At 39.6% G+C, this 22,875-nt stretch overlaps 1 protein-coding gene across 1 annotated transcript in view; it reads right to left on the bottom strand.

Moving 5' to 3' along the window:
• CACUL1 (CDK2 associated cullin domain 1) overlaps positions 1 to 22,875 on the bottom strand; it is a 44,754-nt gene that overhangs the window by 6,344 nt on the left and 15,535 nt on the right. Inside the window, exons 4-6 of the mRNA XM_054637088.2 lie at positions 18,585 to 18,680; positions 14,063 to 14,165; positions 2,995 to 3,084 (exon numbers count right to left, since the gene is read on the bottom strand). Of these exons, the coding sequence (XP_054493063.1) occupies positions 2,995 to 3,084; positions 14,063 to 14,165; positions 18,585 to 18,680 (289 nt within the window). The remainder of the gene's footprint in view (positions 1 to 2,994; positions 3,085 to 14,062; positions 14,166 to 18,584; positions 18,681 to 22,875) is intronic.

The raw sequence follows: 22,875 nt of genomic DNA, 5'->3' as shown, positions 1-22,875 counted from the left end.
TAAAAAAAAAGGAAGAAGAAAAACCCCCCAAATCCACAGGAACCATGCCTTAAAGCAGAACAAATAATGAGACTGTTGAAATCAGATGTTTACATGTAGATAGAAGAATTACTATTTTTCTCAGCCTCATCATCAAACTGAAATTTAGTTGTTGCTGCATCTCACAGGACCTACTGAGTCCCTGGACACTCTTAAGGACAGGCAACTGATGATCAGCAAACTCACTTGGATAATTAGATAATGATTGCAACACTGCACTCCAGGAAATCTATCCCCAAAATGTACCCTTCTCTCTCCTGAGCCTTATTTCTAAAAACCACAGTAGTATCATCATACAACCCTACTCCTCCATCCCCAGTTCAAAGGAATTCATGCATTTCTCTCACTGATCTTCCAAAGCTTAGACAAACACTTCTTTAATAAATGGCCAGTTCATAAAATAAGTCTAACCTGTACTAGTTCAGCTTCAAGACAGAAATGTGATTTAATTTCACTACCCTGAACACTGTTTTACAGGAGCAAGACAATTTACCTTGAAGTTGCTTCAAGGCTTAAAGACTAAGCAAGGGATTAAAATTGGGTTTACAGCAACTATATAGCAAGTTCTGAGAAAAATAAATAGCCCTCAACTATTTCTGCAGCCAGACTTTCCACAGGCTGTAGGAGTTACCTGAAATTGGATCTTTACTTAGAAAAAAGGGACGTTTTTAAATTCACTGAGGAACGTCACGAGTTTTTATACAATTCCCACAGTCCTGCAAACCAACTGAGGGAGCACTTGACCCCCTCACCCAGAGCAGTGGTAGAGGCTTTAAAAAGGACTGGCCCCAGTACTGAGCTGGGATTAAAAGAGAGTTTGGAAGTGTGAGAGCTGTTAGGAACTTTCAGCCTGAGGAGGAAACTAAGGAAGAGAATGAGAAGGGGAAGGCCCTGGCTGCGGGCCAGGGCACTCAGACACCCACAGGCTGCTCTAATCCCACAGCACCTTCCCCTGGTCCCAGTTACCTGCTCAGCAGCCCCACCAGACACCCATGGAGCCACTCCACAGGGAAAGTGAGCAGCACTGTGTTGTGGTTCGTTTTTCGGTTGTTCTGTTCACCCCCATTGTTCATGTTAAAAGGTCCTGCCCCAATCCCAGTTAACTGCCAATCCCCAAACCCCTCCCCAGTTGCTATGGTTATCATATGTATCCTTTATGTTCTCCACCCCGGTTGCCTGCCTGTCACTCGGCACCCCTGCCTCCTTTTCCAGAAGCTTCTGGCCAGGGTGTCGGGTGATTGGCCCAGGACCGGGGCCCCTCCCTCCGTTGTACATGATTGGTTCTGTTGTTGTGTCAATCCCCAATGTATCTTTCCCTTCCCTCTCCTGATTTGTTACCCCTCACCCCTCCCATCTCCTTTAAAACCCGGGGTTATCCACACCTCGGGGCTCTCAGTTCTCTGTTTGCCTGGCTCTCAGCTCTCTGCTCCCGACCCTCATCCCCTAGCCCCATTGGGAGTGTTTGGTCCCCCGGGACCTAATAAACCCGATCATATTAAAGAGACTGAGAGACGCCTCTTCATCCTGCGGCTCGGAGTTTTACAGCGGCCAACGTCCGGAAGGCAGATCATTGCTTTAGGCGCAATACCCAGCTTCGTGTTGGGGAAGCGCCCCCTTTGGCTGGAGACGGGCTGGTCATTCTAGCCTGGGCGTGTCCTCCATCGGCCACACCGCTCCAGTTCTGGCGCCCAACGTGGGGCCCCTCTGGACAGCTCCTGACCAATGGCCGCTCCAGCACTGCCTCAGAGAAACCCTTGCTCTGACTGATTCAGAATCCATCCCCAAGAACTAGGATCACCAAAGAACAGCCTTATACACCAAGAAGCCTATCCTGGGCTCTTCAACTACTCAAAATCTGGTTGGTCCCATGGTACCAAGCCAAAGCAGTGTCTGCTGTGCTGTGGACAGCAAGACAGGGATCATCTGAAATGGAAAACTGTGAAATCACAAGTCCATCACCTACAATATGAAGTGTGGTCAAAGAACAGCCACCCTGAATTGCTTTTAAAAGAGTAATACTTTTATACTTATGCATACACCCTTCCTATCTTTGGTCCTGAACATTTTCTAAAACTGAAATTAGCATTGCCTTAAAACTGATGGAAGTATGTTCATTCTGCTGATGTAAAAATAATATTTGTTTACAGAAAGTGCATTTTGTACATGTAGAGTCCACTATATTTCTGCTTTGTACACATGCTAAATATTGCACTAAGGCTCTTTTTAAGGGATTTCCATTCTCATTTCTATTTCAATAAATGGGGACTGCAAAAAAAAGCTCAGGAACAATCCTCTCAGGCATGCCACAGTAAGAAACTTTCAGTACTATAAAAGGAAGAGAAACAGGTACCATTTATTTATGGATATTGTGAACACTTCCTGATTCTAGTAACTTCCGAAATACGGGGTAAGGCTCTCCTCAGTTCTCCAAAATTCAGAAGATTCTTGTACAAAATTGATTAAAGTCTGCAACACCATTTTCCTTGCAATACAATTGTTATAGCATAAGATGCCACAATGTATTCACAAGTTAAATTAAGTGAAATAATACCAACAAAACAATGGCTTCATAAAAGAAACAGTCAATCATTCACCTCATGCCAAGATCTGGTTGTTTGAAGAGTAACTCTCAATACAACTATCACCATTTCAATACCATGACTGACCCATTAACATCCTTCTTTCCTAATTTCTACAGAAAAGGAATCCATCTTCCCTTTGTCTCCAGAGCAGAGGGCTGGGTTGTTTTTTTTTTTAAGTATTTGGTATTCACACAGTACCTTGCCCAGATGATAGATAGGCAACAAGAGGGTTCCAGGGTGGAACTGAGCATTATGATGCACAAAACACAACAGACTTTGATTGTTAACTGTGCATTAGTTAGAGAGCAGACACATTTTGGCAAACAAATGGCAATCACAGGATGAGATCAGCACAAACATTTTTCCTTTTTACCTGGTCGTAGTGTATACAGGCCTTTCACAATATTTGCCATGGTTGAAGGAGTTATTTGAAACGGTGTTGACTGAGCTTCCAAAAGTAAAGCTGAAACAAAATTAACACAATCAACAACTTGTCCAACCAAGAAATACAGGCTCTTACACATAGATTATTTTAATCAAAAAATATATTAATGGTGCTTTTTTTGGCACCTGATGTCCTCACAAAGAAAACAACCACATATCTGATTTCAAACTTATTCTCAGAAGTAATAAAACATCGCCTTTAGATAGAAGTATCCTGCTCAAATTATGTATAGTAAAAATGTGTTATAACTTCTTTTTCATTCATTGGAGGTAGCAGAGGTTCAGCAAAACCAAGCACGTGATGGCTTTAAGTATTCAGACACAGAACTGAAGCAAACTCATACCAAGTGTGTCAAACAACTGAAGATCCACAAATCCTAACTTTACAGCATTTAGAATCCTGCACACAAAACTAAGATGGATTGAAAGTCTATGCACTTGTAGTGCAAAAACTGTAAAAGTCCAAGAAGAAAAGTTGTTCTTTTAAACACAAGTTAATAACTGCATCTTCCTCTTGAGGGAAAACCTGCCAATAGCACATTCAGTGTTTATGTTGTGATGTACAGGATTTGTCCTTGGTTGTATTTATATGAGCTTTGTACATACATCTGAATTACAAAAACACAGACACACACAAAAGAAAGAAATTAAGAAAGAGTAAACCAACTGCTACATCTTGATTTTTATTTCTCTACCAAGCAGTGGAGCACCTTTCTGTGCCCACCCCAGGAGGTGACTCTTACAATTCTACCCAAGGGACATGTCTCTTGGGCCTCCACTGGAGAAGCTCTGCTTTGTAAGCTTCAGAGCATCTCCAGTTCTGACTTCAGCATCTGCCACTAGAACACTTAAATAGAAAGAAAAATCTTCAGTAGCATGTTTTTCCTTCTCTTTCTGAAACTCTTTAAGTGGCTCATGTCATAGGGAAATGAAAACAAAGTACTTTTTCTAACCTTCAAGTAATCAAAGTTGTTATATTTAACTGTTATGGATGAATTGTTTTACAAAGAGACATCTTAAAAGTTCTTGCTCATTTCAGCAGAAGCCTTGAGGGTATGAGAGCCTGTGATTTGTTCTGTAATGACATATTTACAGCCCCTTTCCTAAAGGTTTGTCAAACAGCCTCTTGACAGCCAAGAAAGTTGGAAATCACAGAATTAAAATGGGCATAGTGCTTTATGTGACAGTAATGAACAGTCCAAACAATGTGTGTGCACATTCAAATATTTATATCTTTAATTAGACTGTGGCCACTTCAGCCTAAGCATCACCAATAGATTTGCAGAGTATCCAAAGAACTGTGAATTTGTCCTTCATATGTAGACATTAAATTATGCAAAACAAATTAATTAAAACAAAAAATCTTCATTATTGCAGCTTCAGAAATTAACATTTCTAATCTTGCTTTCTACAAATGCACACATCACCTGCTGCAAAGCAGATTTAAATCACTCACTCCTGATTTACAGGCAATAAATACAAGCATGACAGTATTATGTTCAACAAGATAAAAAAGTAATGGCATGTATTTCCTGATTCTCATTAAAGAAAATTAAAGAATATCCAGTTCAATAAGCAGTATGAACAGTAGGAACTAACCCAGCTTGTCCAAAAGCTGAACATCAAGCCTCAAAAAATGAATGGCACTTGCTGTAGGATTTGTGTTTTTAGAGTGATTTCCATAAGAGCAAACAAGACTCCTCTCTGGATAGAAGCAAAAGATCTCAATGTAAATTTAAAGACAAAGTTGTAAACTAATATGTGAAGATGTGAAACTTCTTTGCACATGAATTCATCTTCAGTTTTGCAGTGAAACAAACTCAGACATTCATTCAATCATGTATTACTTCTTGGGAGGCTCACTCAAGAAAAGAAACAGCTCTGCCAGACGTGCTGAAATTACCTCTGTTGTTATTTTACAATCTTACAAAACACTAACAAATACTAAGGCTTTGACTCTTGCTGTATTAGAATAATTAGTCAGAGTCTACAACACAGAAATTGCACAGACACCTTGTACCCGCTCCCAGAACTGCACCTGCAGCATTTACAAACACAGAGGAGGGAGAGGCAAAATAAAGCTGAACCTCAGCTGAATGAGAGTGGTAATGGCACCATGATACCATCTGACCACCTCCATAGCACTCACAAATTAATACCACATTCTACAGACTACATAACTAGCATGCAAACAAGTTAATTAACCTGGAAAGAGTCTGGAAAATAAGAACTGGCAGAATCAAAGAAGAGAAGTGTAGGTTGCCGTGATGCAAAATATTAAATGCAAAAAGATACAAAATACTTTGAAATATTCTTGAACACAATACTCAAAATGGCCTCAAGGATTCTTAGAAACAGTGAATGAACAGTATTGGAGTAAGTGAGGTGTGAACCTGCAACACTTCAGGTACTCTGCAGTACCCAAGTTACCCCAATGCTGCACAGCAGCACTGGAGAACCATGGCCCTTGATGAACATTGAAGCCACTCCTAATTCAAGTGAGGCACTTGGGGCAAGAACCAGGAGCCCAGTAATTCCAGGAGTAGCAGATGATATCTCAACAAGTTGAAATTCACTTGTTCATACCTCAAGACTGACTTGCAGAAACTAGGGTTTAGCTGTTCTAAAAAGCTTTGTCTATCCTTCAACATTCCCTTGAAAATAGATTTATTTTACTTGCTGAAGATGGAACTTTTCTGGCAGAACAGTGAAATGTTCTGGGCTTTTTTCCTCCCTCTGTAGTAATCTAACAGAATTTCTAAGTGAGCTATTTCAACATATCAAAGCTAAGTGTGACTTAGGAAGATGTGTTCAAAGTTGTCACTATTCAACAATGCAACTTAAAAAAAAATTAGAAACCATATTCCCACTAAAAGCAGCCCCAGCAGCTTCCACACCAAGGCATTAGGCAGCTGTGCTCTCCAGTCTCCAACAGCAGCAGAAGCCATTGCTTAACATAAATAGATGCTGGAGATCTTTGTCCTGCTGTACAAACTGGGCTTTTCAGGACTTAATTCCACTGTGTATGCAATGTCTGTGTTATTGTGCAGAATGACAACCTCAATACTCCCAGGGAATTGAGCCCCTACAAAAGTGCAGAGCATTTCTGCCTTCATGGGAAGGCCTGCAGGTCCCATGGAGTCCAATCTGTAGCAGGATAAATTATCTTTCCCTCAGCCAAACAATTCAGGGTCCATCTGACCACACAAACATTTCCACTTCACTGTGATAAAATCCCATTCACCCTGAAGATGGTTCCTTTATCCCATTCCATGCAAACCTCTGGATTGAACCCCAATGCCAACAGCAATTAAACAGGGAGGGAACTGCCACAGCTGCCAGCCAAAATGCAGCTGGAAAGGTTTTGCTGTTGCCATTTTGGGTTGTGGCTTTCTCTAGGTTGGTCAGGTTTTTGTGTTTGTTTTTTATTGCTGTTATTTGGCATTTCTGGTTTGTTTTTTGTTTGTTTGCTTTTACCTGCTGCTTATTTTGCTATTAAATTGTCTGATGCAACTTGATCATATATTACCTTTTCACTTCTTCAGTTCCTCTATGTTAACTACTGATCTAGAACTTCAAAAGCCTTTTGAATGAAAACTGACTTTCTCTTTGGCTTAACCCTCACATTTGCAGTTATATCAAACTCCTCATGATCCAGGGGTTTTATCTTCCTTTAAACAGAACTAAAAATAAATTTTTACCAACTTAAATTCAGTGTAAGTTTGTAATGAATTAAAATGTAGATCAGAAAAAAAACCAGAAAAATTTTATTACTATGCACTTGCCACTAGGCATTTATTAAAGCCACAGCTTACTTTAAAAATACTCATTACACAGACCAGAAGCTTTATTAAGCACATAGTAAAAATGCTACAAAATAAAAATTTCAAATCTTAATCAGATGGAAAATATTCAGTGCTGTAAAAAAAAAAATATTAAAAACAAAGCTATAAATGTAGAGATATATGCTTTTGGACTCGTATAATTGGAAAATAGGCTGGTATTTTCACATTTATAATTTTATGAGGTCTTATTGAAACTGGAATATTATTCCTATTTCTTTGCCAAGGAGCTAGATTAACCATGGTGGGCATTACCTGAGACTGTACTTTCCAACTTAATTTGAGGTGCCACAACCCAATCAACATGAAACAAGGAAAATAAGAAATGCAGTTGCAAGTTTTTAAAATGGCCTAGAGTTCTTTCATGAAAGGTTTAGTTCAGAGACAAAATTTGCATGTAGATTGTTCTTTAAAGAATTTAAATATGTTCTACAATACTTGGCAACAACCCAGACTGCTTCCAGTATTGTTACAACACAATTACTTAGTCCTTAGCTGTCAAATTACAGCTGTGACTTCAATATTAGTGATGGGCCCCTTGAACTGCTGAGCATGTAAATATTGATTATTCCATCAGATCTACAGAGCACAGAGGGTATAAAACATTAACAGCTACAAAAGCTCTCTTAGTTATTCCTGCAGAGTGTAAAGGTGTCTGCTGAGGTCTAAGAAAAGGTGACATTCATGTGACAAGAGTTTTGAAGGAGTTTCCTGCAACAGCAGTATCCCAGCACACTCCCCATGGCTGGAAAAGAAGTGGAACAATACTGCAGCTGGTTTTCACTATCCTTTATCTGTGTCTATCAATATTTGGAAGAAAAGAAGAAAGGAGAACACTGAAGGTTAGAATTGGAAACTTGAAGTGATTAAACTATTTGCCAACATAAAATAAGTTAGAAATTAAATACTGAAATTCACAATCCTGTACATGCATAAAATTTTTTTATAATTATTTTTAATTAAGAACTTCAGATTAATTGCATCCCTTCCCTACATCTCAAAAAAAGGACTTTTTACACTACAGAACCCTCTTGCCCCCAAATCAATTACTGTCAGAGGCTGGAACCTCAACACTTTCACAGCTGAGGAAAAGAGTACATTAGCTTTTAGTTTCAGAGGAATTCTAACAGAAATTACCCTGGTTTAGTCTGGCACAAACCCACTGGTATTAACTGGTATATTCTCTTAGTCTTCCACTACGTTTCCTCATTTTTAAGGTACTGAGGAAGAAATCTGATTTCATTTTAACCTATCCTGACACATGTTAATTCTAAGGACAGAGTCACTCCATAGGCCAGTCATTCTGCCTTTTTTAATATTTCTTTTTTAAAGAAATCTCCCTTTTTTCTGTCCCATTCTTAAACTTAAAAGCAAGAAATACAGCTTAGGAACATGGCAGAGTAGAGTTGTGCAGATTTTCTTCTCATACTAACTTTTCAGAGTTTAAGGAGAAAGCAAAGCAGTGTCTAGAGGCTAACATCCAATATATTGCAGAAGGAAAGGGCCTCAGTAATCAAAAAAAGACATTTTTAAAACACATTGCTTCTGTCATCACAGTAGTCACCCTGAATCCCAAACCAAAAATAATGATTTCAAACTCCTGAGGGCAGGTTCTATATGAAAGCTTTAGTTCAGATTAGAAATGTGATTTTGAAGCAAATTCACTGATCATCCCCACACTGCTGCTCCTTGGTTGGTATGACAGAGCTGTCTTGGAGCATATTACTTTAATTCCTTTTGGGCAAGATTAAACCAGATGTGCTCAAACTGCTACTCCCTGTCCCTGTCTGACATGAACAAGGAGGAAATAAAATTCTCCAAAAGCAGGGAGAGGTGATCACTGGGTCCTCAAGACCAACAGGGAGGCAGCATTTCCTATCTGCTCCCTTTACACCACCCCACTTATTGATGCAGTCATAGCCTAAACCATGCAATGAAACCCCAGCTCTTCCTACAGGGCCCAACCCTTTCAGATAAAAGCTCGTGGTTCTGCTGCAGCAAACCTGACACTGCTGTCAAAAGCAGCTCGGGACAGACACTCAAGAACAAGATCATTTTCCTTCTGAAACAGTCATTAAATGTGACAAGGAAATGAGAAGCACAAAGAACAACTTCTTCAATGTCAGCAGCATACAGAAAGGCTGGGGGCAATGCTCTCTGCAAGGAGCTGAGACACCATGAGAGTGTTTATTCCCCTTGTCAGGTGTTTTCTCTGCAGTTTGTGCATCAAGGCAGTAACAGGTTGCTTCTCATGTGCAGATTGTTTGAGACAGGTGACAAAATTGAGGAGGAGGGAAGAAATGCCACCTCAAACAAGGGTGAACATCAATTCAATCCATCTTTTCCTTGTCTATCTGTGCCAAAGGGTGAGGCAAGGGGAGTGAATAAAAGCACACATCAAAACAAGCCCTGTGGTCTCTGTTGTAGCTGTAGAGTCAGGCCATGAACTTGGCATCCATCACAATCCTTCTCTCAGCCTTTTGCACTGCTCCTCTCAAACAGAGCTCTGTATTCACAAACAAAAGCTGGACATGGCACTTATTAATGAAAGGCATTCTGTCAAAGCAGCACACAGCTGAAGAGATGAGGAGGATCCCTTGCTTCACTGACATCAACAGGCTTTGGGAGGTCAGCACAGCAAAACACAGCTGCTAAATACGTAGGGCTGGGTGCCCACAGAGCAACAAACACCCCTGCTGAGGCACTGCACAGCAACAGGAGAATCCCTGCTCAGGCAACATCCTCCCTGCTGCATTCATCAGCTTCTAACAGATAGAAACAGATCCATTCTCTAGAATTCTGCATTGCATTTCTACCTGCTGAATCAAAAAGCTGGACAATTTCACTGTTAAATAACTGTTAATGTTCGAGTTAACTTTTCTGGTACTTTTTCCAAAGTAGCAATGCATTGGAAATATCTTTTCTGCTTTTATAAAGAAAAAAGCTTTTCCAACATAAACAGCCCTTCTATTGAACTTTAATACACCTCCAAAAAAAAAAAAGAAAATGGAACAACAAGATCTCTTCCCCTCATCTGACTCCAAGTAACCTAACTAGAAAGAAACAAAGCTGTCATATGTAAAGATCTTCAGAGAAAAGACTTCCTCTGTAACTAACGAGAAACTGAAAACACAATGAAGTGGGCTGTGAGTGGTCTCCCTCCTCCTGACTTTTTTCAAATAACTTTTTCTTGGAGACCATGAGAAAAACTTCTACTTTGGCAAACATATGTGATGTATTTTTACACTGGGTTTTAGCTCTGAACTCACACAGGCACTGACATAAAGACTTACATTCTGCAACTGCCCACACACCTTCAGAATCCACACACAGTAACCACTCTGTGTGCTCAGGCTTCAGAGGCTAATTCTGTAATTACCCCAGGCAACAAGAACAAAACCAGAAGGGCAGCACAAAGCTATTTTACCTCTGATAAAATTCACCTGACTACTCAGTTGAATATCTACTGTACAAAAGTGCAGGCAGATGGTTTTTTAGGGAAGAACCAACTTATACTGAATGATCTGTACCAGCACATTGCTCTTTCAAGAGTAAGAAACACTTCTTGAACTCAAAACAGGAATGTGTAAGGCAAGAAACAGCTCTACACACACAGATGTCAATGGCTGAAGTACTACAGCAAAGAATTAGGAGAAGGAAGGAGAGGAAGGACTGTCCTCTGAAACAGCTTTCACCTCTATGACCAGCCTACCTTTCTGTTGCCTTTTTTTTAGTATGGGAACATCATCGACCTCCCAGAGCAGGATTACAGTCTGGCATTCGCCTTCCTTTCTTCAGTTTTCAGGAAGAGAACAGAATACTTGCAAACTCTTGTAATTTAAACCCAAGTGATCTCTCCACCAAGGAGACACAACACTATGTTCTTAATGGCTTTTCCTCTTTTGTTAGATTCAAAAGCAAGCTTGGTTTGGGCACTAAATTGCCAATATCCAAAAGGAGAAGAATGGCAGTTGCTCACAAATACTCTGCCATTGAATTTTACCTACTGCAAGTACCAGAAGTAGAGAGTTTCAGGAGCTGCTATTCACTTTCACACAGTAATTGCCAGTTTTCTAGACAAGAATAAACAGGCAGGATGTTTCCAGGGCACAGACATTACACTGCAGGACTATCAGAAGAGACAGTAGCTGCATAAGGAGAAAATAAATCTATTTCTGAGTTTTTCTGCTTACAAGTCACCTCATGCAGGACTGTAGCAGGAACAAAAACGACTTTCTCCACCACCCCTTTCCCTAGTGACATGGGCATATTATCTGCACCTTCTCCCCCTCCCACATTCATTTCTGAAGCTGCCTGTAAATAAGATGCTGTATCTTTGCTTTTTACATTCAGTTAAGCAGTTCTGCACACAGCAACTTCTCCCAAGCCATTGAATGCAGCAGTCTTATCAGCAAGAGCCAGCTTTGGCTTTGTAAAGAAAATAATCAGGTTATATTCACTTAGCTCAAATGCACCCACTTTAATTTGAAGAGCACCGACTTGATAAATGTGTGAGTGTAAAAGTGTTTCACAAACAGCTGTGTTCATGGATCTGTGTATTGTCGGTTTTTATTATGTATATACTTTAACTAATGAAAAGTCCTCCAGATAGTCAAGTGCTTTAAAAAAAAATCATGTATCAAACCCCAAATGGAAACAAAGTGGTACAGGAAAAATTTCCCAAAGTAATGTTCACTTAGGCAGTATTTCCTCTGTAAGTAATGAATTGACACCTTGATCACTCCAATTTTTGCAACCAAGTGCTCAGAGAAGTGCTCCTAGCACAGAGACAAGTGTTGATCTTGCACCTTCCTGCCTCCCAGCAGGCAGAGCAGGAATGAGGGGACTCAGCCTGCGGGAATCTGGGTGAGATCCAAGGCCAAGGAAGAGACTGGGCCTGCACTGCTCTTCTGGCTTCTCCCCCCTCTCTTTCTGAAGTAGAGCAGGATTTTTTTCAAAAATCAAATGAACCTGAAATGTACTTACAGTCCTTCCTGAACACAGCTTCAAATAGAAATGCCAGGCTCTGAGAGAATGACAAGGTACCATAAACAAAACCCACTTTGTACAAACATAGCAACAAATTTCAGGAGAGAGAGCAGATGTTACTCTGACCCTCCAAGTCTAGATCACAAATGGATTAAACCAATTTTGTAATTTGATTTTATTTTCAAACAGAGGGAAGGCAAGCTTCCTCTCACTGAAGTGGCAGTTGCAGCATCTCTTTAAAAAAACAGCCCCAGATTCCATTTCTCCATACCAATCACAACTTCCTTTACTTTAATTTCCAAAGTATCCCCCTTCACATCTGTACTTTTTCCCCTCACAATAGAGAAACATTTTTTGCTGAACCAAATCTGTATCAAATATCAGCAAAGAGCACCACATACTGACATTGAGAAGCAAAGTAACAAACACTGACTTGCATTCGATTTTCATAGAGCCCTTACATTTCCAAAAAGCAAGGTACTACTCATCTATTTTGGTTTGAATTCCAGGAAGCTAGAAAAAACAGCTGAGAAAGGCAGAAAAAAAATACAATACTAGAAGTTTTTCAGCACATCTGTAGTACTACATCATGCGCAACGTATCTTCAATTATTTCCCAAGAACCTGTTAGCAAATTTAAAATTTTATTTAGGCATACTTTATCTCAATTTATAGATTCTCTTATCCAAGATTTAATTAAATCAGATCACAGCTAGGAGTTCATGCCTGTCAGTATTTATCATCTTACTTAGGAGGGAGATAAAACCCAAATAACTTAGCTTTAATAAACTGATGGTCAGACTGAAATGAACCCAAGGAAATGAACCTCTTGCCCATTAAACAAGAGACTTCATACACAGCAACACAAACAGCTTACCTTTCTTTTTCTTTTTTTTTTTTTCCATTTTACTTCTGCATTTAACAGAGCTGGGGAAAAGTATTTCTGATTCCACACACACACACACAACATCACAGGTCTTTTCCTTTCAACAGTTCATCTGCAATTTCTGTGTGATTCTGCTATTATCACTGCAGAAAGTTAATTACCTAGCAACAACACATCTGACATCACCTTTGTCAGAGGTTTATCCACTGTTACACCTTTGCCTTGCCACTGGAAAAAAAATTCTTTGCCTGAAAAATGCAAACATTTTAAGGCAATTATCAACCAAATGTCCATGATCTTATCGCAGCAATCATCTTACCACGTTTCCTACCAGTAATTCTCTTTAGCACAAAATAAAACATCAGGCCCATGGCTGGGCATTTCTCATTGTTCTGCTATTTTTAAGGAGAAGTGATCTGCTCCTAGTGTCACTTTTCCAGATGGCAAGAACAAGACTTGATCAGAGCTGATGATCTCCCATCCCTGTAGGGTGCCAGGCTCCCTGACCTTGTAGCCACCCTGGTCACCCACCCCTCACCCAGGAATTCACCTCTCAGTGAGCCTGAAACAGCCAAGCTCCTTTCCCCCAGCCCTTGCCTGGACAGAGCAGGGCATTGCTACCCAAGCAAAGACAACAGGAGCAGTGAATTCCACTGCCACTGCTCCAGTGCTTGGCTGGCTGCCCTTCTGGGGGGCCAAGCACGCCAGCAGCAGCTCCCTGTGCTCACACAAACCCTCCCAGGGGTGGCAGGTTTCACACAAACTCTGTGGCTCACCACAGGACTCACACTTCCCCTTCAGTGCTCCTGTGGCTGTCACTTGCAGCACATTCCACTTGCATTAACCCATTAACCCGAGAGACAAACTGCTGGCAACATCCTGCAGCTCACCACCCACAGCAGTACTCCAGCACATCATGGCAATAACCACAGAGTTTGCACAGCTCTCTGACCACTCCACCTTCTTAATGACACCTGTCAGTATTTTGATAATGAAGCTGAAAAGTAGCAGCATAAACAACAGAACAATAAAACACTCATTCTGCCATAATCACAAGGGAAAATAAATATTGGATCTCCAGATCTCAAGCCAAACTTTACTTCATACAAAGTCAGATTTCTGAAATAAATAAGCTGAGGTGTGTCACATTTCCTCATGCCTCAAAGTATTGAAGTTTGCTAATATTTGGCATTTTATTCCTTTTTGCTGTGGATCTCCACAGTATCTGAAGCCTGGCTCTCCAGGCTCCCACTGTAAGAAAAATTCAGCAGCTGTACTTACGCATTAGGTTGTAAATGTGCTTTTCTGCAACGTGTTCCGTAAACAGCTTTATAAGGTCATCTTTTAAGTCTCTGTTAAGCTTGGTTTCTATGTAAAATTTATTCTGGAAAACAAGACAGAAGTTTTCAAGTTTGTTTCTCATAACAGCAAATAAAGGAAACTTATTTTTTTCTCCCTGAATAAAACCAGTTCAGAATATTAAAGCTGTAGAATATTTTGCCTGTAAAGTGTTTCCTTGGTGACTGCACTTAAACTAAATAGAACATTCCTATACAACAAAAAAAAAACATGGGTGACAAACCTACTTACATACAGCCATACTTAAGTATTTTATTTTCTGTATCTACAGCTGTACCCCCATACTGATCCAGACTGGAGAGCTTGTACGCAAAACATTTCATTTTAGAACTTTAAGAAATTTTGTAAATTCTCTTAGCACCAAAATACAGCTGGACATCATGTTTGCAACAAAAAAAAAAGTATTTTTTCCCAATGACTAACCATTAAAATAGATGGCTTACAATAATAAAATATCAGCACAACTATCCACTTCTGTGGTTCATTGACAATCTCAGAGGATAGCTACTCAGAATGAATCAGCTGTGGAAATAAGTGATGCATACAAAACTACACAAAAGTGAACTACCTTAAAATTTTTTGGATACCATTACTTTGACCAATTCAGCATTAATGAAGAATTAATCTCTTTGAGGGAAATTCAAAGATAATTCTATTCATGAGTTCCTCAAGGGTCCCAATACCTAATGGTCTATTTGGTATCAATGCTCCATTTCCTGCAATTAGTTGCAAGCTTTCTTGTGTGTGTCTTATTCATAGAGGTGTTTTAAAAGCTGGGGGGGAAAATTTGCTTCAAGATAAATCTCCTAACATTAAAAAGCTAACTTGGAAGTAGAACAGCTGAATTAACTAATTTGGACAAATGGTGTAAAAGAATTAAACAGACAATCTAACAGAAAATCAACTCAAAAATAATCCACAGGAATACTTATCTGAGAGATTTACTACAAGAAGTGATATCTTAAGGGAGAAGGTTTTTCTGTGCTTTTAAATCAAGTTTTTCTCCTATTCACTAAAGCATTTAACAAAACCAGAACTCTCATAACACAGAGCAATCTTCACGTTTTTGTGTGAAACCCACTCTCTGAGCCATTACCAAAACCACAAACACACCATAACAATCTGTCCAGACAGAAACCCCTTAAACCTGTGAGAGAACATTCACCAGCAGTTATTCACCTTTAATAAAGATTGCCTGGCAGAACAAAGGCAATCTGAGGGCTGAATATATGTCCCTATTGTATCTTAAGTTTGTTGCAGTGATGGACAACAGGTTTAAAAGATGTTTTTATTAAATTTACAAAATTTGCTGCTGGTGGTTCCCTCTGCCACCCTGAATTTATCCTGACTGTAGAAGTTTAATCAAGGACTAGGACTCAGTTGTTTTCCCTCACCTGGGCCTGTGAACAGAGATTGAGGGAAAGGCTCTGCAGACAGAATATCCTAATTAGAAACAGACTCACTTATTGGTAATGCTTTTGGTCAATGGTGAATTTCCATTGCAACAGAAACCCACAGCAACTAAAGATACACTTCAAGGAAATGTTAAGGTACACACCACACTAGAGCCTTCCACCAGAACATTTTCCTAAACCAGTTTGCACAAGATGTGCAAATTATGATGCTTCGTTTTGCTCAGGGGCTGGAAAGCCTAAACTTTTAATTCTAGTAATTTCATTACTAGAAAAGCAACAAAAAACCCCACAACCCAGCAGTTACCAGACAGTACAAACACAGAAAAAATGTAAAATACTCTTCACATTTGCTTACTTGGAAACACCTTTCCAAAAAGATGTACCACTTTTGTGAGCTTAAATAGACAGTGAAAAAGCATCTAACTGAAGTTCTTCATTTCCAACCCACAGTGCTGAAAGGAGAGAGCAGAAGAACTGGCACCTCCCTCATTCTTGTTAGGGGTAAATCAGGAAGATTTTCTGGGTAAGTTGTCACTACCAGTGATAAGTTTTACACTATGCCAGTATTTCTTGAAAAATAAGTCACATAAAGGTCTAACTGACATGTAAAAAGATAAGCAGATGTGAGTAACTGAGAAAGTCAGGTATGATATTAACATTAATTCTACAAAACACCTTATGATAAAGCAATCTGGCAAATCTGACAAGATAAAACTCAGTTAATAGTAAGAGGAGATCAGTAAGTACTTGAAAGAAGAAAACACAGTATATAGGTGTGCTTATCACATCATGCTCTCATATATTTGTGTATAGACACACACAAAATGCCCTCTAGCTGATAAGCAACAAAATGCAATACCACTCAGTAGGGATAACAATATTTTAGAGGCAATGAAAAAATTTTAACCATCCCAAAAGCACAGTGTTCACAAATGTTAGGCTCATATGATAAGAGATTTTCAGCTATATCTCAAAGTAAAATGAAAAAATGAGATTCTATAAGAAAAATATATCCTCTAAATTTTATATTTTATTCAAGTGGAAATATTTTTTCAATCATGTGTGTAGCAGACTGTGATGTGTACAATCTGTAAGCACCTAGAAAAATCTCACTTAAATTTACAAAACAGTTTCCTGCAAGGAACAAAGCACTGTGTATGAAGCTGACTTCCAGTTTCGTTTGCTTCACCTTCAGTTACATCCCTGAACTTCTGAAGGAGGCTAACCCACAGAATCTCAGAGGGTCATTTGGTCTCTGTGCTTTTCTGACAAATCTGCTGCAGCAGCCTAAGACTGAAAAAATCCATCACCGTGTGAAAAAAACCCCAAAATGGTCCCAGGAAAAGAAGGAAAAAGAAAACTCCCTCAGTTGCAAGGTCATTCCTCTAAGCCACCCCTCCTGATAAGCTTGGAACCACCCCTTGGTCACCATACACACCCAAGGTAAGAAATCACCTTTCCTGCTTTGGCATGTAGCAGGAAAGCAAAGTGCTGCTGCTGCTTTTAAGACACACAGGACTAAGACAAAGTATTATGCCATATTCCAGTTCTACATAAAAACTTTTAGTTTTTCCTCAGCTTCACAGATTTTAAAAATCTTTGAATGCATATTAAAAGTTTTCCTAAGCAGCAATATAATTATCCTTTCAGAACAAAGTCCTCAAGAGCAACTCAACAGCCTTGGAAACCCCTGATTAAAGCAATCACAGAAATGGAAACCTCACCTCTGACATAAAGGCAGAGTTTAACAACTTGGTCCACTTCAAAATGCTTTGAAAAGTATCTATTAAAGGAACTGCAGAGCTGTAATTTAGACTGTAATTAGGCTTTCACCTCCTGCAGTTGTTTTTCAATTGTACTGTTGGACCAGAGAGAGGAAACTGTTGTTGCTGTATGAGAAAACTTGGTTAGACACTACAAAGTAAGACTTTAAGAGTACCTGTACATAAAAGTACTTCCAAATGCACACAAAAAAACTAAGAAACACATTTTTCACCCTGACTTCTTTAGACATATTTCCCACATCATGCTCAACACTGAAATTATTTCAGTGAAAAAGTTTGACAGCTAATTTGCCATTAGCCTTGTAAACCTTGTAAACCAAGTCAGCATTGCTTTTGGCAGCAAGAGGAACTGCCAGGTAACAGAACCAGATAGAAGGGCAGATTAGAAGACACCAATCTCAAGAAAGGCAAATTCCTCTTTTAATGCAACAAATCTGTATGGTAAGACAATGCCAAAATACTGTAGCAAGTTACTGAAATTCACTGAGACACAGGAGAGCCTCCTAAAGGTTTCCCAAATTCTGTGAAACTACCAATGAGAAAAACTTTGAAGAATTTGAGGTTTATTTAATCCTTTTTGGTTTTTTTTCTTTTTTTCAGTTCTAAGTGATGCCAAAACAACGACAGTTTCTGGGAAAAGGACAAATTTTAAGCTTAAGTTATTCATTACCACAAAAATAAAAGTTTTGGTACTTTGTCAAAAAGGATGCAAATTATTAGTTTCTGAACCATTCCAAGTACACCTGACAGTGCTATGAACATTATTTTGGCTTCCTCCATCCAACACTCTGAATTGCTTTATCAAATGATGAAGGCATTTCCAAGCCACATTTCTTCCTGTCTTTTTTGAATCTGTACTATCTGAAAGCAAAAAATAGTCATCTCCACAACCTGCCCAAACTAAAAAGCCAAAATTTAACAAGTCAATAAATGATCTCTGTACAAAAAGATATAAATAATGAACTATTTGAGATGGCTTTTTTTCCCATTAAAATCAAAACCATTCTCCCCACTCCCAGGAAAGAAGTATTAGGGCAGAAACCAACTGCAAAACTACATTTAAAAAGCATGGCTTCCCCTTCCTCTCCCCATCCAATTTGATCAGTATTGTTAGGCACCAAAACTAGGCACAAATCTTAAGTTTTACATGTCAGAAGTTATTATAGCTGCATTTTATTCTTTTCATTTTCAGTCAGTATCTCATGTATGGACACATTTATTTGAAAAGAATTTTCTAAAACTTACCATATATATGAAAAGAGGCACAATGCTCTGCAATGCTCCCATATACTGTCCAAGAGCTACGTTAAATCTTTCAATATAGAGATCTGGAGGGCTGGCCTGCAAGAAACCGTAAAAGTCAGGTTGTAATTTGAACAAGAGAAAGATCTGGAACAGCATGGGCTATGCTTTCATAGCAAACTCAAACAACTCCAAAGGATTTGATACACTAGGATCACACAAAGCAAGCCACACATCATTCCAGAGTTTCTGCTCTAACTCCCTGCAGCAAAACCAATCTCCCTTCAGTAACGAGGTTTTCCAGGACTATACATCAGTGCCCAGCACAAGGTCCATTCAATAAGAAACACAGTGAGCCTGTAACAAGCTGACATTTAGCATATGCAAATAAAAACACTCCTTTTTAAAGACCAGAGGTTTGTTTTGAAAGCACCAGCTGTCATGCCTAGAATCCATAACCAAATGTGCACAAGTGCTGCAGTGTGTGCTCCCACCCCCCTGAGCTTTCCCTCCACCAGAGCAGGGTGGCATTAAGCTTTGCAGCTGAGCTGGCAAGTGGCACATCCTCCTGCTCCAGGGAATGCTGCCCTCCACAGAAAACTATTCCAAGTTACTGCTGGGACACCTCAGGCAAGGCAAGTGTTCAGGGGCTTCAGCTTCACAAAGAAGCAACATCTTCAGAGAGAATTCTGCATTCATGTCTCATGCTCCAGGTTAGGCCTGTGGAAATCCAGCTGTGCTCCCGCCTAAACTTGGCTACACAAAACCTAAATGTGCTATTTTCTGGCTACAATACCCTATTTCCCAAAGAAGGAGATAAGGAACTTAAAAGATCTGTTCAGCAGCAGGCAAAGTTAAATTGAGAGGAGAACCAGAAGAACAGGAAGCAGTAAGCACAGTTTCTGTTACAATACCCATTTGAAGGCCTGCAGGGGAGCTGCACTGGAGCATTCAGAAGAGCACTTAGACACCCACAGCTGGAAGTGGAGCTACAGCAATGTCCTCCTCCACTATCCACTTCTCCACCCCAATCCTCCCCCTTACACTGCCCTACCTCTGGCCCAACTCCTGCTTTGGTCTCTCCAGAGGGGCTGGGTGGCTGCCTGAGCTCCTACTGCTCACATATACAGATACACCTATACACACCCAAGGGCAAAGTGCTGCTTGTGAATGAGAAACAAAACTTCTCTTCCCCTGCACTGTTTTCCCCTCTGACAGCACCAAGCCAAAAGAAGATGGAGAATACAGCAATAACTGGGACCTTGCAAGAAAATAAGTTCAAAGATTTCCCTAAAGCCAAAGCATCTATGGCACAAGAAACACTCAAGGCTTAGCTGCACCTTGACCACCTTTATCAGAACTTAAAGCTATCTTCACAAACATTTTTCAACCTTTTGTATGGACATTCACCAGCAGCCCTAAGAGAAAAGTTAAAATTTATGTTGCTATTTTGCTCTATGAAGTATTCTAAATTTATGACTTTTTTTCCCCCTTAAAATAGCTTCTTTTGCCTCCCTTCTTAATATGCTTAATGAACACGTGGATAATTTTCACAGCAAACACCAATGCAGAGCAGACAGTTCAGAAAGGAAAGCAAAACTGGCAAAGGAAGAAAGAGTGTTATTCCATATGCAGTTGCCAAAGGCTATGTATGGTTATTCCTCATTTTGATCATAAGGTTTTAATCTTATTGCAAATGCAGTTCTCAGGGGTGGCCAAACAAATTTTAGTTCAAAAATGCCAGCAACATAAAATAAAAGTGGCTATGAGCTCCAAGGACTCCCTTTCATATATAGCTACATATACAATTTGTTGCAAATAACATGCAATGAAATCTGCATTCTAAGCAGTATGTATTCCTGCTTCACTCCTTTTCAACCTCAACTTTAAATATGGTTATACCCTCTGATTTGTATACAGCTTCTAAGATTAAAGAAAAAGGAAAATTCTACTTGAAAGAACACGTCAGACAAAAGGAGACCATAGCCTGACACAGGGCACCACTCTTCTCTCACTGATAGATTGCCATTTTCATTAAAAAAACAAAACAATAAAGCCAACAAAAAAAAAACCCCAAAAAAAACCAAACCCCACAGTCAGAAACTGGGCAGTGGAGATTTAATCCCAGGCAATGTGTGCAGCCAGTCTGCCACACTTTTGACAGGGGATATAAGCACTGATACCTTTTCCCCCTCTGCAGATGAGAACTCTGCTAGCTCAGCTCCCAAAGGTGTCACACTAAGGGAGGCTGTTCATGAGAATGACCTCAGGAGCCTCTCATGGAAGGGTACCTGGGAGCTGTCACCACCACTTTGCCTTGCAATCAAGAGGAAAGCAAATGCTCTGGGTAAAGACAAAAAAAGCTAAGAGAGGCTGATGGCTTCAGAGGAAGTGCCTCACTGGTGTCAGGCAAGTATCAGGCCTTGGTTTTAACCTCTGCAATGCAGAAATTATGGTGGTGTCTGCTTTATCAGCATGGCATGTCACTTTTCAATTTTATTCTCCTGATAGTGTTTCATGTCAAGCCCAAGCAGCCAAGACAGTAACAGCAATGGACAACAACAAAAAAAAAAGCAAGATTGACAACCAAACTCGGCTCAACTAAAGCTTGACTTGTAAACTACCAAAATACCCAAGCCAAAGGGAAATCAATAATAGTATTTTCACAGCTCATCTATGAATTACTGTAATCTGTGTGGGGAAAACAGAACCATCTGTTTTCTGTTCATCACAGTGTCACTGTACAGCTGCTCCAAACTGCCAGACTGAAATCAATTATTTGCTTCAGCACAGGATCTTTCTCCACGTCTCTACATTCACATTTATAGGACAGTAACTGGAGCTGGAATAGTTTTATGTAAAACTATTTGAATTTTGTAAACTAAAAAGCAGCAACAAATTCATGAGTAAATAGAAGTTGCTAAGATTTTTATATTAAGTGGCCATCATTACAGCCCAGCTTGAATTTAAAATCTACGCTTATTCAGATCTAGCTATTACAAGAAAAAAACCCCAAAAAAACTGCTTTGGCTGACACTTTTTACTCCTGGTCCTAGTCCAGAAAAAGAGAATGCATACATTCAGCTGTTTAAATTACAAGGGATGGGGCAGAATTAAGCCTGACATTTACTTCTTACTACTCCCCAGCAACTATAAAGTGTTTAAACCCACTCCTATCTTACCTGAGGGATGTATTACAGAAGGTATTCAAATATACAAAATACACACTCCTAGCTTAAGGTTTTCCAGGAAAGAAGAGAATCCCTCATTCCTTCACTCCTCATCCTGAATCCCATCAAATTGTCAATTCAGGGGGTTGGGGATGGTATTTTTTTGTAAATTTGTTGGGTTTTTGGATTGTTTGGGTTTTTTTAAAACACTCAATACAGGCAGACAGTTTAAATCCTCTCCCACATTTCTCTTATCTACCACTTGTAGGGTTAAAAACAGTTTTCCAGCAACAATTGTATTGTGTGTCTGTTCACAGGAGCACTGAATGTTTGCTTGGATTTCTCCAACTGATGCATTTGCTTAACATCTTCAGCTTGGCTGTGAGTCAGCTGCTTCTTAGAATAAAATACTATGGCTGCTGTTTAAAAGCAGATGTTCAAGACACAATTTCATCTCCTTACACAACACAGTGGACATCTCAGCACCAACAGAAATGAGAAGTAACAAGAAAACACATTTGGGAAAGGATTACATAAAGACACAGTCAAACAAAACAAGCAGCTGGAGATCCTGTGTAGTAAATTACCCTTCCCTTATTTGAAATCTAATATCTAGGCATTTCAAGGCACTTGTGGGCAAGAAACTATGCATCTGAAAAAGATACGAGTTTTTTGAGCTTGAAAACCAGTCTCAATATCATTCTTAAACTGAACATATGAAATCAGAAGGCAGCTGCTGCCTCAAAACAACCCACAAACAGCTCACAAGAAAGAAAGAGAGACAACAGTTCTGTGCTTGAGGAACACAAAGTTAATCTGTTTCTGAAGAGTTTTCTGGCACAACCAGCAGCATGTATAGTAGAGCTTACATTCCTATGGTGAATGGGCAGCTCCATTTTCCTGGGAATATGCTCCCTGCCAAAATGCCAGCACATATGCTGCAGCATCCCTCCCACGCCTGCCAAGTGAAAAGGGAGAAGGGCTATGACTACACAAATTAACCTGTTATTCATGTAAGTGGTCTGAATCTTCTAAACCACTCTTTGTTCTTTCTCAAGAAAATATAATTTGTTTACCTTGCCTTGCAATGTACGTGATGCCCAGGTCTACCTCACTAGACATTA

The sequence above is a fragment of the Agelaius phoeniceus genome, chromosome 9, assembly GCF_051311805.1.
Source record: "Agelaius phoeniceus isolate bAgePho1 chromosome 9, bAgePho1.hap1, whole genome shotgun sequence".
In the NCBI taxonomy this organism is placed as follows: domain Eukaryota; kingdom Metazoa; phylum Chordata; class Aves; order Passeriformes; family Icteridae; genus Agelaius; species Agelaius phoeniceus.
Note: the sequence above shows the minus strand (reverse complement) of the source record. Positions and strands in the feature narration are given on the sequence as shown.